The 12,810-nt window shown below is 36.1% G+C and overlaps 1 protein-coding gene across 7 annotated transcripts in view; it reads left to right on the top strand.

Moving 5' to 3' along the window:
• Nucleotides 1–12,810, top strand: part of LOC114540240 (E3 ubiquitin-protein ligase DZIP3-like) — a 63,346-nt gene that overhangs the window by 17,971 nt on the left and 32,565 nt on the right. For 4 of the 7 annotated variants that reach the window (XM_028560520.1, XM_028560515.1, XM_028560519.1 and 1 more), the window contains 2 exons: nucleotides 1,955–2,050; nucleotides 2,447–2,521. In XM_028560520.1, the coding sequence (XP_028416321.1) occupies nucleotides 2,514–2,521 (8 nt within the window). In that variant the 5' untranslated portion in view covers nucleotides 1,955–2,050; nucleotides 2,447–2,513. Of the gene's footprint in view, nucleotides 1–364; nucleotides 758–1,954; nucleotides 2,051–2,446; nucleotides 2,522–12,810 lie in introns of those variants that run through there. The other 3 variants (XM_028560517.1, XM_028560518.1, XM_028560516.1) reach the window with 2 other exon arrangements.

Here is a 12,810-nt window from a genome sequence, read left to right as displayed (position 1 = left end):
ACCTATTATAACATTTAATCACATTATCTTCCAAATTTTACATTAATCTCCAATTGCCCAATATTTTGACTAGTTAAGGTGGTATACTGTATACTTATATTTGTATGGTGATTGTATATGGTTTTATTTATCCTGGTTAAACACATGTTGCAGATCTGGAAGTTTGTGCAAATCAGCCCTGGATGCTAAATCCTACGTGCCTTTTCTTGTTAACTCCAGACTTGTGCTGATAAATCTCATATAGAGGAATTTGCCATTGCCACATATTTGACATATCTATTACTTTTTATTGCAGGCTTTCTTTAAAAAACAGTAGAAACAACACAAGATTGCAAAAACACTATTTATTGCAATTATTGACATAATATTTTAACAACAAAGTCACATTATAATTTCATATTACCTATACTTACAGCTGTATAATTTTGAAATGAATTGTCCCACCAATTGTCCTACATGTCCCATATTATGTACCCACCACACATGAAATTCATTGTTAAAATAGAGGGGGCAGTTGTTTTTGAAATAAATCAAAATAGTTTGACTTTCTCTTTCTTTGTGTTATTTCTTGAAATAGGTTATTTAGGGTCTTTTTTATTTCTGATCTTCAAGCTGTGGTACACATAACTATCCACCATTTGCAACCAAAACAAATGCGAGTTTACTGGTATCTGAAACTATTGTTCATATTTTCCAAGATGTGTTGAAGACCTAGAAGAAAAAACGTTGACATTTGAGATTTTTATTTTATGACAAGGTTAATTCTAAACCACTAAAATCAGCATAAATAAATATGTTTATACATTAGTGTGTCACTGTGTGTGACTGTGTGTTACTCCTTCGCACTAGTAAAAATGTACGCATGGAGAATTATATCATTCAAAATACAAAAAAAATTTAACGAACACTCACCTGTTGTTCTTCTTCATTTCAAGGAGCTTTTCGCCTTTTCAAATTCTCCAATGGCAATAGTTAGTAAAACAGCTGTAACTAAACACAAAAACTGTACCAAACTTGTAAATTCAAAATGCTAAGTTTGAGCGATTTTGTGCAAAAGTACGCGACTTTCTAAAAAATCTCCTCCTAATTTGAATGCCTCAACCTAATCACAATGTGTCATTCACACCAGTGCGCTAATCATGCATTCAAACTCCATCAACAGCTTCATTTCAATTGCAATAGGGGTACTTTTTACAGCTTCTACCAGGTGTATAAAAAGAAAGGCACCCCACTATAAATATTCATAAATACTCAATCTGTTTTCTTCCACTATACATGGTGTATAAAAAAACTGCAACCACTTAAGGCCATGTTACATTGTGCAATTTTTCTTGCAACTTGTAATGCAATCCTACTTTTAAGAGACTAGCAGCAAGTATTCACAATGTAATTAGTGTAAGAAATGAACATGGAGTGTAATAAACATAAAAGTTTTGTAATTGCCAAATTCCCATCTCACAAAAGTAGAATTGCATTGCAAATTGCAAGAAAAATTGTTAGTATTCATATATATAACAAGAGGTTGCAGGCCCCTGGGAATTATTAAGGCTGCATTTTTATATTCACCTGGGGCCGGTTGTTCGAAAGGCGTTTAGCTTAAACGGTGGATAAGTTAAAAATGGAAAATCAAATTATTTATTTATTGAACAACTTAGCTGAAATATTTCGATGTAAATAGTTTAATTGTCAATGGAAGCACATATTAAATGCATAAGATGTAGGTTCAGTCATTCACAAAACCATGAGAGTATTTTTAACTTCTTTCGAACAACCGGCCCCCGGTATTTCTGCGGCTTAGTTGACTGGAAACTAGGTTTACAAAGCATAAATTTATCTAGTGTAAAGTTTCTACATGTATGAATTTTTATGCCAAGAGGTTTGATTAAAATGTAATATAGTACTAAAGTCAGGTGATATTAAGCAAGATCAATAAGTGTGTTATTTGCATACCTAGATTCCTTGTTTGGATTTTTGGTGACTATCTTAACCATTGAGGATAAAAGACATCTGTGGTTTCATTTCAATAAAATTCATATCAATAGTAATTAAGGTATGAGGTGCATTTTTAATACCAAAAGTTAAGGCTGTGTAAAATATTTTCTGAGGCTAAAATATAATGATAATTCCTGAAGTTGCAGAAGCCAACTTTTCAGTAAGGATTTCCATCATCCCCCTAGGGTCACCAAAGTGCTGCTACAGGGTAACAGTAAGTGCACATGCACAACTGCAATCAAAGTTAGATTTAAGAGGAAGTAATTTTTTGAAAGTATACTGCCTACATCCTTTGTTGACCATACAGCTTTGGTTAAAACCATGTTTTATTCACAGATATCTGGCACAATTTTTGACTCCAAACATGGATTCCATGCATGCATGATCTTCCCCATGTAGTAAATAATGTGATATTTTCATTTTTTCATGATTTTTCTCTGATTTTTTCCTTAAGAATCTGGATTCATTTTCACTGTGTTAACTATGTTCCAAATTGAATGATGTCTTTGCTTTGCTATTGAATGGGAAGGTAAGGGATTGTGGTTTATTACACATTTTGTATCTCCAGTTTTTGTCCATTCATTTAATAACTATATATCAAATTATGTGCATATATAAATATCTTTATAACTCCGGCGTTGAAAAATCGCCTCGGTTTTGGTTTTTTTTATTATTTTTCGTCGTCGCAAGTGTGTTTTGGCGCGAAATATATTAGATTGAAAAGTGTATGTGACTGTATTTATCTACTAGATGTCAGATCTAGTTTCTTTTGAAATTACTCCCTGCGATAATCTTTTAAGGAGTACATCATTATAATATAGCAAAATTAGGCAGTGTTTGGCGTAAAGGAGTGTGGGAACTGAGTGGTGAGGGGCAAGGTTTGAAGTTGATCAAAGTGCTTTAATTGATTTTCATCAGAAAATCAGAGATGAAAACTTGAGTAAAATGAACTGAACTGAATTTATTTATCCACGGTGGATTCACCAGGGTTACAAATTGTAGCTACATGCAATTAAACTATAAATATATACACACTAAAATATATAATACAAATACAAATGAACCTTTTTTCCATGAATGCCGTGTTTATCGAATATAACGTTTCAACAATCTTTGAAATTCATTTAAGGATTCTGCTTGTCTGATATTAGTAGGTAGGCTGTTCCACAAGACCGCATCACTATAACTAAAGCTGTTTTTAAGATAATTGGTGCGGGGTAATGGAACAGCAAGCTTGTTCACAGAGTCTCTGAGTGAATAGTTAGTTACATCTGTAGTGTCTAGCCATTCGAACAAGACACAGATGCACACGGATTCAAACACTGAGCAGTTGTATTATAAAATGCCTCTTATTTATATACATCCAAGATTGCATATCTAATTATACCTATACCTGCATATCTAATTATACCTAATTAACATCACAATCCCTTCTTTTCTCAGTATTCTAATTGTCCATATTTACGTAATAAAACTAATAAATAATATACTGGTTTTTTTTTCCAACGGTTTTTTTCCAAAAGTTTATCTACATACCTACATGTAACTTTTTAATATCCTTAAGTACCTAAATTGAATTATCGCACTGACTTCATGCATTACTTATCTAATTTATACAACCAATATCATAACTAATATCGAACTATCCAGAACTATAACTAACATATGAACATACGTAATCCTTAAACCGTTCAGGTGCACGACATACCCTCTGAGGTCTATTAGGTCTATTAGAAATATTTACACTACTTTCCTTACTGTTCTCTTGAGACCTTCTCTCTGCTTCTTCCTCAGCTTCCTGTTCCTGTACATTTTCTTGATTTTGCACATCCTCTTCTACGTTGCTGCACCTTTCTGTTTCAACTCACTGTCTCGATCCTGCACTTCAACCAACTCTGGTCTCGCGCTTTCTTCACGCAACTCTGGTAGTTTAGTTCGGACTTCTCGCCCAAATAACAACTTTGCAGGACTAACACCAGTCGTAGAGTGTGGCGTACTTCGATAGGCTAACAAAAATTTATACAATTCTCTTTGCCAATCTTTCTTTTCGATTTGGGCAATTTTCAGAGCTTTAATTAAGGATCTATTTTGTCTTTCAATTTCACCGTTCGCTTGCGGCCAAAGCGGAGTTGACGTTAAATGGAAAATGTCATTCTCTTTTAAAAACGCCCCAAACTCCTCCGAAATGAATTGTGGTCCATTGTCTGTTCTCAGGGACTCGGGATTACCATGAACTGCGAAAAACTTTTCCAGTTCAAGAACGATCAGTTGTGACGTCACTGACTTCATAATGGCTACTTCCACAAATCTACTAAAATAATCGACGAGCACCAACAAATAATGTCCCGAGGGCAACGGTCCCAAAAGATCTACCGCTAACATTTGCCAGGGTCTCTCAGGTAACTTAGTTCTCTTCAATGGTTCTGGGAAACACGGACTACTTACGAGTTGGCATCCAGGACACGTCTTACATTTACGCTCCATTTCCCCATCAATACCAGGCCACCACACCTTTGAACGCAATCGCTGTTTCGACTTTACGATACCTTGGTGTCCTTCATGAGCCAGGTCAAGAACTCGCTTTCGTAACTTACGAGGAACTACGATTCTGACACCTCGTAACACTAGGTTTCCAACTACGCACAACTCTGTCCGTACCGCTTTATACGCTGGCGGGCTGGAATTCCACTCCTCGTTTTGAATACATTGTCTGATTTGCGTTAACTCCTCGTCATCCCTAGATTCCTTCTCCATTTCCTTGATAGGCACTGCTATTGGAACAGCGTACAATGCAACGTTACGAACATACTCTTCAGCAACATTCCGCGACGTTTCCTTCGTATTCTGGACTAACCGAGATAATGAATCAGCGATATTTTGTGGGCCGGGGACATACTTCACTGTAAACTCATATGGTTGAAGTCTCAATACCCATCGTTCTATTCTAGCTGACGGTCGTGAATGATTCGAATAGATCACCTCGAGCGGCTTATGATCAGTCAAAACCTCAAACGAAATCCCATAAAGATATAAATGAAAACGTTCACACGCCCAAACAATGGCTAACGCTTCCTTTTCCGTCTGTGAATACCTACGCTCTACGTCTGATAGACTTCTACTTGCATAGGCGATGACTCGATACTTCCCTTTTTGTTCCTGAATGAGAACAGCTCCGAGCCCAACTGGACTTGCATCTGTTATGACCTGTGTAACAGCATTCTTATCGAAATAAGCCAATGTCTCAGCATTTCCTAGTTTTTCTTTTACTTGCTGAAACGCTCTCTTCTGCTCTTCGCCCCACAAAAAGGTTATATTCTTTCTTGTCACTCTTCTTAATGGCTCAGCTGTTGTCGCAAGCTCAGGAATAAACCGAGAACAGAAGGTCACCAATCCCAAGAAACTTCTCACTTCTGATGCAGATGTTGGTTCCCTTGTTTCAAGAACTGCCTTTACTTTGTCTTCTGTAGGAGCAATTCCTTTCTCCGAAAGAACATGACCCATAAATACAATCCGGGAAATTCGAAACTGACACTTTTCTGGATTCAGGGTAAGTCCCTTCTCTCGTAGGCATTCCAAAACTTTGCTTAATCTCTCGTCATGCTCTGCCAAACTCCGACCGTGGACAATAATGTCATCGGAAATATTGTGTACCCCCTTGCATCCTTGAAGCACCTGCTGGATGATATGCTGGTATAACTCCGGTGCTGACGTGATCCCGAACATCAACCTTTTATAACGATAAAGGCCCGTATGTGTAGCAAAAGTAGTTATCTCTCGAGAATCCTCATCAAGTTCAACCTGATGGTAACCCCATCTTAAATCCAACTTGCTAAACACGGCACTCTCGTTCATATCTTGAAGAATTTCATCCACTGTGGGAATTGGATGTCTCTCTCTAACCACGGCTTCGTTGGCTTTCCTCATATCAACACATAACCTAACATCACCATTAGGCTTGGGCACTACGCATACTGGACTCACCCATGGTGTCGGACCATTCACCCTTTCAATCACATCTAACTCGAGAAGTTCATTGACTTTCGCTTCCACTTTAGATCTCAGACTGAAAGGAATTCGTCTCGGACTTTGCGCCACAGGTCTGACATCAGGGTTTATATGAATTTTAGCTTGATAATTCTTTAATTTTCCCAAACCTTGAAAACATTCTGGAAACTGGTCTGCCACTAAAGATAGCACAACATTAGCTTGTGGTCCAAGTCTCAAAATACCCAGTTGTACTGCCGTCTCTCGCCCAAGAAGAGTTTGCCCTGTACCAGCGATGACAATAAATTCAGCTTCGGCTTGTCCACCATTACATTGAACTTTAGACTTGAACACGCCCAGAGTATCAAGTGGCACTGTTGACCCATATGGATATAACTTTCGACTTTCCTTTCTCGACTCACATTTAATGCCTTGCTTTTTCAAGTCTTCCCATGTCCGTTTATCAACAACATTACAGGACGCACCCGAATCAATCATTATGTTTCTTATATTTACCCCACCAACAACCAGGTCAACAAAAACACTTCCATTCACCTTACGTTTATCTTTTGTCCCCACTGCAAAAGCATATTCATCATCATCGTTGATCTGATCATTAATTTTACTTTTCGCCGCCGTCAAAATTTGTTTGACACCAGGATGCTTGCTCTGCTGCCCATTTCCTCGGTTGGACTGTGTCCTACAAACAACAGCAAAATGTCCTATTTTGTTGCACTTCTTACAGGCTTTACCCACAGCTGGGCAGTTTTTATCTCGAGCAAAATGTCCATTTCTACCACATCGGTAACACTTTTGACCTTGCTTACTATTGTTAATATTCTCGCCCTTTTTCCCTTTCCATCCTCTGCTCCCAATAGTGTTAACTTCCCCACGCCGATCACTCTCCATTCGTCTAGCTTGCATTTCACTTGCTTCCATCGACCTTGCAACTGTCTGTATATCATCTAATGTTAAAGTCTTGCCCATTTCTAACAACTTCCTTCTAAGTTTAGTTGATCTACATTTGTCAATGACCTGATCTCGAATATGTTCTTTCTTGTACTCTCCAAATTCACAATTATCACTTTGGCGGGTCAATCGAATAACAAATTGATCGACTGTCTCAGATTCCCCTTGGAACATATGTCGAAATTCATGTCGCTCAAACGGCACATTGATCTGAGGTGTAAAATGAGAGTCTAGAGTTTTCATAGCTTTTTCATACTCATCTGTTTCGTCTTTACTCCCACTAGCCGGTTCTTCTAAAGTTGAATATACTTCTTGAACATCCATTCCTGCTGAATGGAGTAACAAAGCTTTCTTTTGCCTCGGATCAGTAATTCCTTTGCCATCAATATAGAACTGAAATGCTGTTTTCCACCGCCGCCATCTTGGTCCTACACTCGTCATATCGCCAGTACAATCAAACGGCATCACTCCACTTACTCCTAGGCTTTTCGCCATAATAATCAAATATATTTATACTTCAGGCTTTAAACAAAATCCTCGTCGCCAAATGTAGTGTCTAGCCATTCGAACAAGACACAGATGCACACGGATTCAAACACTGAGCAGTTGTATTATAAAATGCCTCTTATTTATATACATCCAAGATTGCATATCTAATTATACCTATACCTGCATATCTAATTATACCTAATTAACATCACAACATCGTTACGATTTATAAATTTGGAATGTAGATATTCAGGAGTGAGACCGTGTGTAGACTTCTGTGTAAACCATCAACGCTTTCTGTATTTGGCGTTGCGTATTTAGATTGTCCCACCCTAAAATTTCCATTATATGTCCTCAAACACATAGTGGATAATCTTTGAATACATAGATCTATAATATGTTTCATTTTGGATATCTTGGATATTTTATTATTACTAACTCTTAGAGTTAGTGAGTATCACATTACATCCCTTAATTCATTTATCACGCCCTGTTGTTCAGGAACTCACAAAGGTACAACATGATAAACAAACACGGCAGAAATTGTTGTTTATGAAGTTTTAACACGAAAATCGCATCACTGGTTAAGAATTGTGCATTTTTGTATCACTATCATAGAGAATAAGTTAAATTTCGAAATACGCCTTCCGCAATCTTTTGACAGCTTATATCATGCACATCTGACAGCTGTGAAATTTCCATTTTGGGGCTTAAAGTATACACAAGAGGCCGGTTGTATGAAAGCCAGATGGCGCTATTATGGCTTTATTCAATCGCTTTAAAACCAGCCATTGTTTGCTCCGATTAAATTTTAGTGTTCCTAAATCGAGGAATTTTATCGCTTTTTTCATGCATTTTTAGAACAGTTTTTAGAAAATCACTATCCAGTGGACAGCGCTATCCAGCTTTCATACAACCGGCCAAAGGTTATTAATTCAGACGATTCGTTTTTACCGTGTGTGCAAGCTTCAAATCTTTTGTGTTCAAATTATATTTTGTTGAGCATTTATGCTAACAGAACAAGTCTTAGAACACGTTGATTAAAAGCTAGGAAACTGTTTTAGCCACATTTTTAAAGTTTTTAAGACTCTTGATTCCCTGGAGAACATCGGGGCTCAACGACGCTCCTCCAACGGAATCTGTTTTATGCGTTCCTTTTCAGCTGAGCCAGGGCGCTGTAAAACACGGGGGGGGGGGGAAAGGCTGTATCACCCCTGATCTATGTGCGATGTGAGTACCCCCCGAACATTTTTAGTGGAAAGTTTCAAAGAAACTTTGCAGTATTGTGATGAGTGACGAAAATTCAAAGGAGTAAGGCAGTCAGTCAGTCAGTCAGTCAGTCATGGTGTAAACTTTCCGGGGGTAGTTGATTTATGCGTATAGTAACTTTTTGTACATGATCAGTAATTTAAAGTTTGTAAATCAGTTTAACTTGCTTTTGCTAATTTCAACAAAATATTGAGGAATTTTGACCGTTCTTGTAAATTTTGAAGCATTGCTTTTCCATGGTTTGGGTTTTTGTTTTAAAGGGATTTGCCTCCCGGAACCCCCGATTTTTTCTTATACGTCGCAACTGCGCATGTGCCGTCGAGCTTGAACATTATTCACAATGTGAAGAAACGAAGAGCGACGAGCATTGCTTCAAAACATTATTCCGGGCGTTAAAACCAAGTCCGGAGCTACGGGGGGTGGGGGATTTAGGGAGTACACCTCCAGAAAGTTTATTCTGAGGATTAGTCGGTAAAATTGCTATTTTAGTCGGGAGACAAAAATATTTTTGTCACTATAGACCGATCCAATATAAACTTGACAAAGTTTCATCCAGAGTGTAGTCGGTACAATAGACCTTTTAAAAAATGACGTCAAACGCGGAATGTCTAATATTATAAGAAGTTTGATTGGCTCGATAGTTTTGTGGAGCCAATCAAATTTCGTGTAACATCAGACTTTCCGCATTTGACGTCATTATAAGAAAGGTCTATTCCGTCGATCAGTCGGTTTAGATGACCTTACACCCCCCCGTAAAATATCCTGAGAACGGCTCTGGTTAAAATCGACGCAGTTTATCAACTTATGTTATAAATTACGCGCATTTAATTCAACACAAATATAATTTGGAAGCTTTATTCCATAGAGCTAAGGGGTTAGGAAAAAACGACGCTGTGTTGTTTTGGTATTGATAGATCTCTTACACGAATATATATGTCGATAGCAAGTCGATACCTGATATTCTGCACACAGTACATAAATGATACTATACGAAACGGACATTTTGTGCAGTAATCAAATCATTTTGGCGATATACAGTATTGATTATAATGTATTGTTTTGTATCGATTTACGCGTCGAAGTGTCCACATCATCATTACCAGAAATTTGCGACATAATAATTTGCATTTATACTAATTTGCATTTAACTTTCAGCATAATGGCCTTCAACTTTTACTATAAAATACATATAGTAAATATACAAAACCTAAAAATGCCGTTGTCCTAGACCTTCCCCACTGTTTGCCGACCTCTGGGTCAATAGAACAGCCGTTTCCCAACGTTTTAATGATCGAATTACTTACCTTAGGTATTTCTACGTTCGGCCAACTGATTGTGAACAAATGTGTATATAGCCTTCGTAATGTTCAAGTTCCTGATAAGACTGATAATATTTTTTAAAGTGATTGCAGTGACAATTCGAGCCGTACAGAAAAGTTTATACGCAAATACGAAAGACAATATCTTTAACAATTTTTTTTGGTATATTACTGGTATGGCTGATTTGGTATATTTGGTATATTTGGTATATTAAGTTTTGTATACTTACTCTATGTATTTTATAGTAAAAGTTGAAGGCCATTATGCTGAAAGTTAAATGCAAATTAGTATACATGCAAATTATCATGTCGCAAATTTCTGGTAATGAGACATAATATGCACCGCGGTTTTTTTACATTATTTACTACGCAACTATTTAATATACCTATATATCTATAATATATATATATATTATAATATATATATATATATATATATATATTATATATAAAACGTTGGCCGCAGATAGATAGATAGATAGATACTCGAAGTCTAATTAGAATTGCATATGTTGTATAATATGATTGAAATCCCATGCAGATATAATCATATGCAATTCTAATTAGACTTCGCGAGTATCAATCTATCTATCTATCTGCGGCCAACGTTTTTGCAAATGGGTATATATATATATATATATATATATATATATATATATATATATATATATATATATATAATATATAACACACAAAAAAAGGTGTGTTAAATTTACACACCTTTTTTGTCCAAATTTTAACACACCTAAAGGTGGTTTTAAACACACCTAAAGGTGTGTTTAACACACCATAAGATGTGCAAATAGCATCTTCAAAGGTGTGTTAACACATAGAAAGGTGTGTTTTTGTGCACACCAAAAGGTGTGTAGAACACACTAAAAGGTGTGTCAAAAAACACACCAAAAGATGTGTTTTTGGCTTGTCCAAATTTTAACACGTTCTAAGGTGTGTTTTCAAAGAAGGTGTGTTTTCATACACACCATGGTGTGTTTCATTACACAGCTAAAGCTGTGCTGGAAAACACACAAATTGTTTAAGTAAAAAGTTGCACACCTTTCCTAAAAGTAACATATAAACAGGGCTAGAAAACACACAAACACAATATTAATTTATAAATATATTTTAAGTTCCAATACTATTAAGAATTAACATGAAGTCACAGTATGAATTATATAAAGTTTAAAAATAATGTCTTACTCTATAAACAGTTTATTGACTTGATGTCGTCTCGACTTGACACTTGGTGGTGTTTTCTTGTCTTGTTGGTCACCCTTGTTCTTGTTTGTTGGAGTGTATGGTGCCTGCTCAACTGTTGCAATAACATCATCGCCTTAATTCATGATCTTCATAATCAACAAAGGTCACCTGAAAATATAAAATAAATGCATAAGAGGATCTGGTATTTAGAATTTTCCAATTTAAGATGTGCACAAGCATCTGTTAATTAAAGAACATGCTAAATGATACCCAATTTATGAGTTAAGATTTATTTTTGGTAAAAAATTTAGGATGTATTGCAGGTATAGGCAGGTATAATTACATGAATTATAACCTTCTGTTGAAATTTGAAAAATTGTCTGGGCACATTTCCTATAGTTTCTTTAAAATGGGAAAGTTTTATTTAAATATGTATATATAGCTATCTTTCAGGATAAGTAGTCAAGTCTATAGTATTAAAAATCATAAACCATTCTGGAACACTCAAGTCAAATCAACTATCTAATATTTACAACATTATAGTATAGTGAGGACAAAAATTGGTCCTTTGGAATGTTACTACCCCCAAAAGGAATACAAAATATTAAACATAATTAAGACACAAAACAATTCATCAAGATTACACCTAGCGAATTATATGCTTTCTTTATACCAAGCATAAACTATGGCATAAACAGCCTTATGTATACACCGAATACGTGTAAATCTCCTTTAAAAGCACCTAGAACAATTAAATTTTGAAAGATAAAACGTAACACTCACCAAGTCTCTCTTGTGATGTCGAATCTGTTCGCGTCGCCATGCGCTTCGGTGGTCTCTGAATTATTAGAATGAAGCAGACTTTTCACTTTCAAAGCTATTCGGGACCTTCGAAGTCTTGAATTTCTTTGCATCGTTTGTAACGGAACCATCAATTTATTCGCTACAAATAGATAGAGACAACCATGTTGATTACACTCGTTGGCCATATTGAAATTGATACAAATGTTTGACACAAACGATTTGAAAAGCACTGCAATACAACTTACCCTCTTATAATTTCTTCTTTATACAACATCATAAGCTCTCGTGTGTTCATCTCCAAAAAAAATCTTAAAATCGCCTTCACAATAAACACAATTTAAACTTGTAACAGACTCGAAGCACAGTTGTCACAGTAGAGAAGGAAATGTAAACACTAAACAGTGGTTTGTATTTCGTGCGCGTGGGTTTCACACCTCGCGACATTCTTATTGGTTAAAAACGTATGACGTATTAGATCACTGACCTGTAATACAAGTCTGTATGGCAGATATTCAAAAACAACCCACGTTAATCATTCTTACAAAAGTAAACCACACACGATCTGTAAATTCCCTTAAATTATGTCTTATAATGTTTAGAGTTTTTAATACTAATCAAAGCTGAAACGCAGGCCAAAGATAACAGGAATTTAAAGCAAAAAGTTAAATTTAATGCGATGGAACAGCGTGAAATTTCCTGTGACTTGTAATTCCTCGTAAGGCTGACGCTTTTATCGACGCACTAAAATACTATAAGTAATAAATAAGGCCAATCAAGTATATTGTTA

The sequence above is a fragment of the Dendronephthya gigantea genome, unplaced genomic scaffold (assembly GCF_004324835.1).
Source record: "Dendronephthya gigantea isolate DGI-Jeju-01 unplaced genomic scaffold, DenGig_1.0 000226F, whole genome shotgun sequence".
NCBI lineage: Eukaryota > Metazoa > Cnidaria > Anthozoa > Malacalcyonacea > Nephtheidae > Dendronephthya > Dendronephthya gigantea.
Note: the sequence above shows the minus strand (reverse complement) of the source record. Positions and strands in the feature narration are given on the sequence as shown.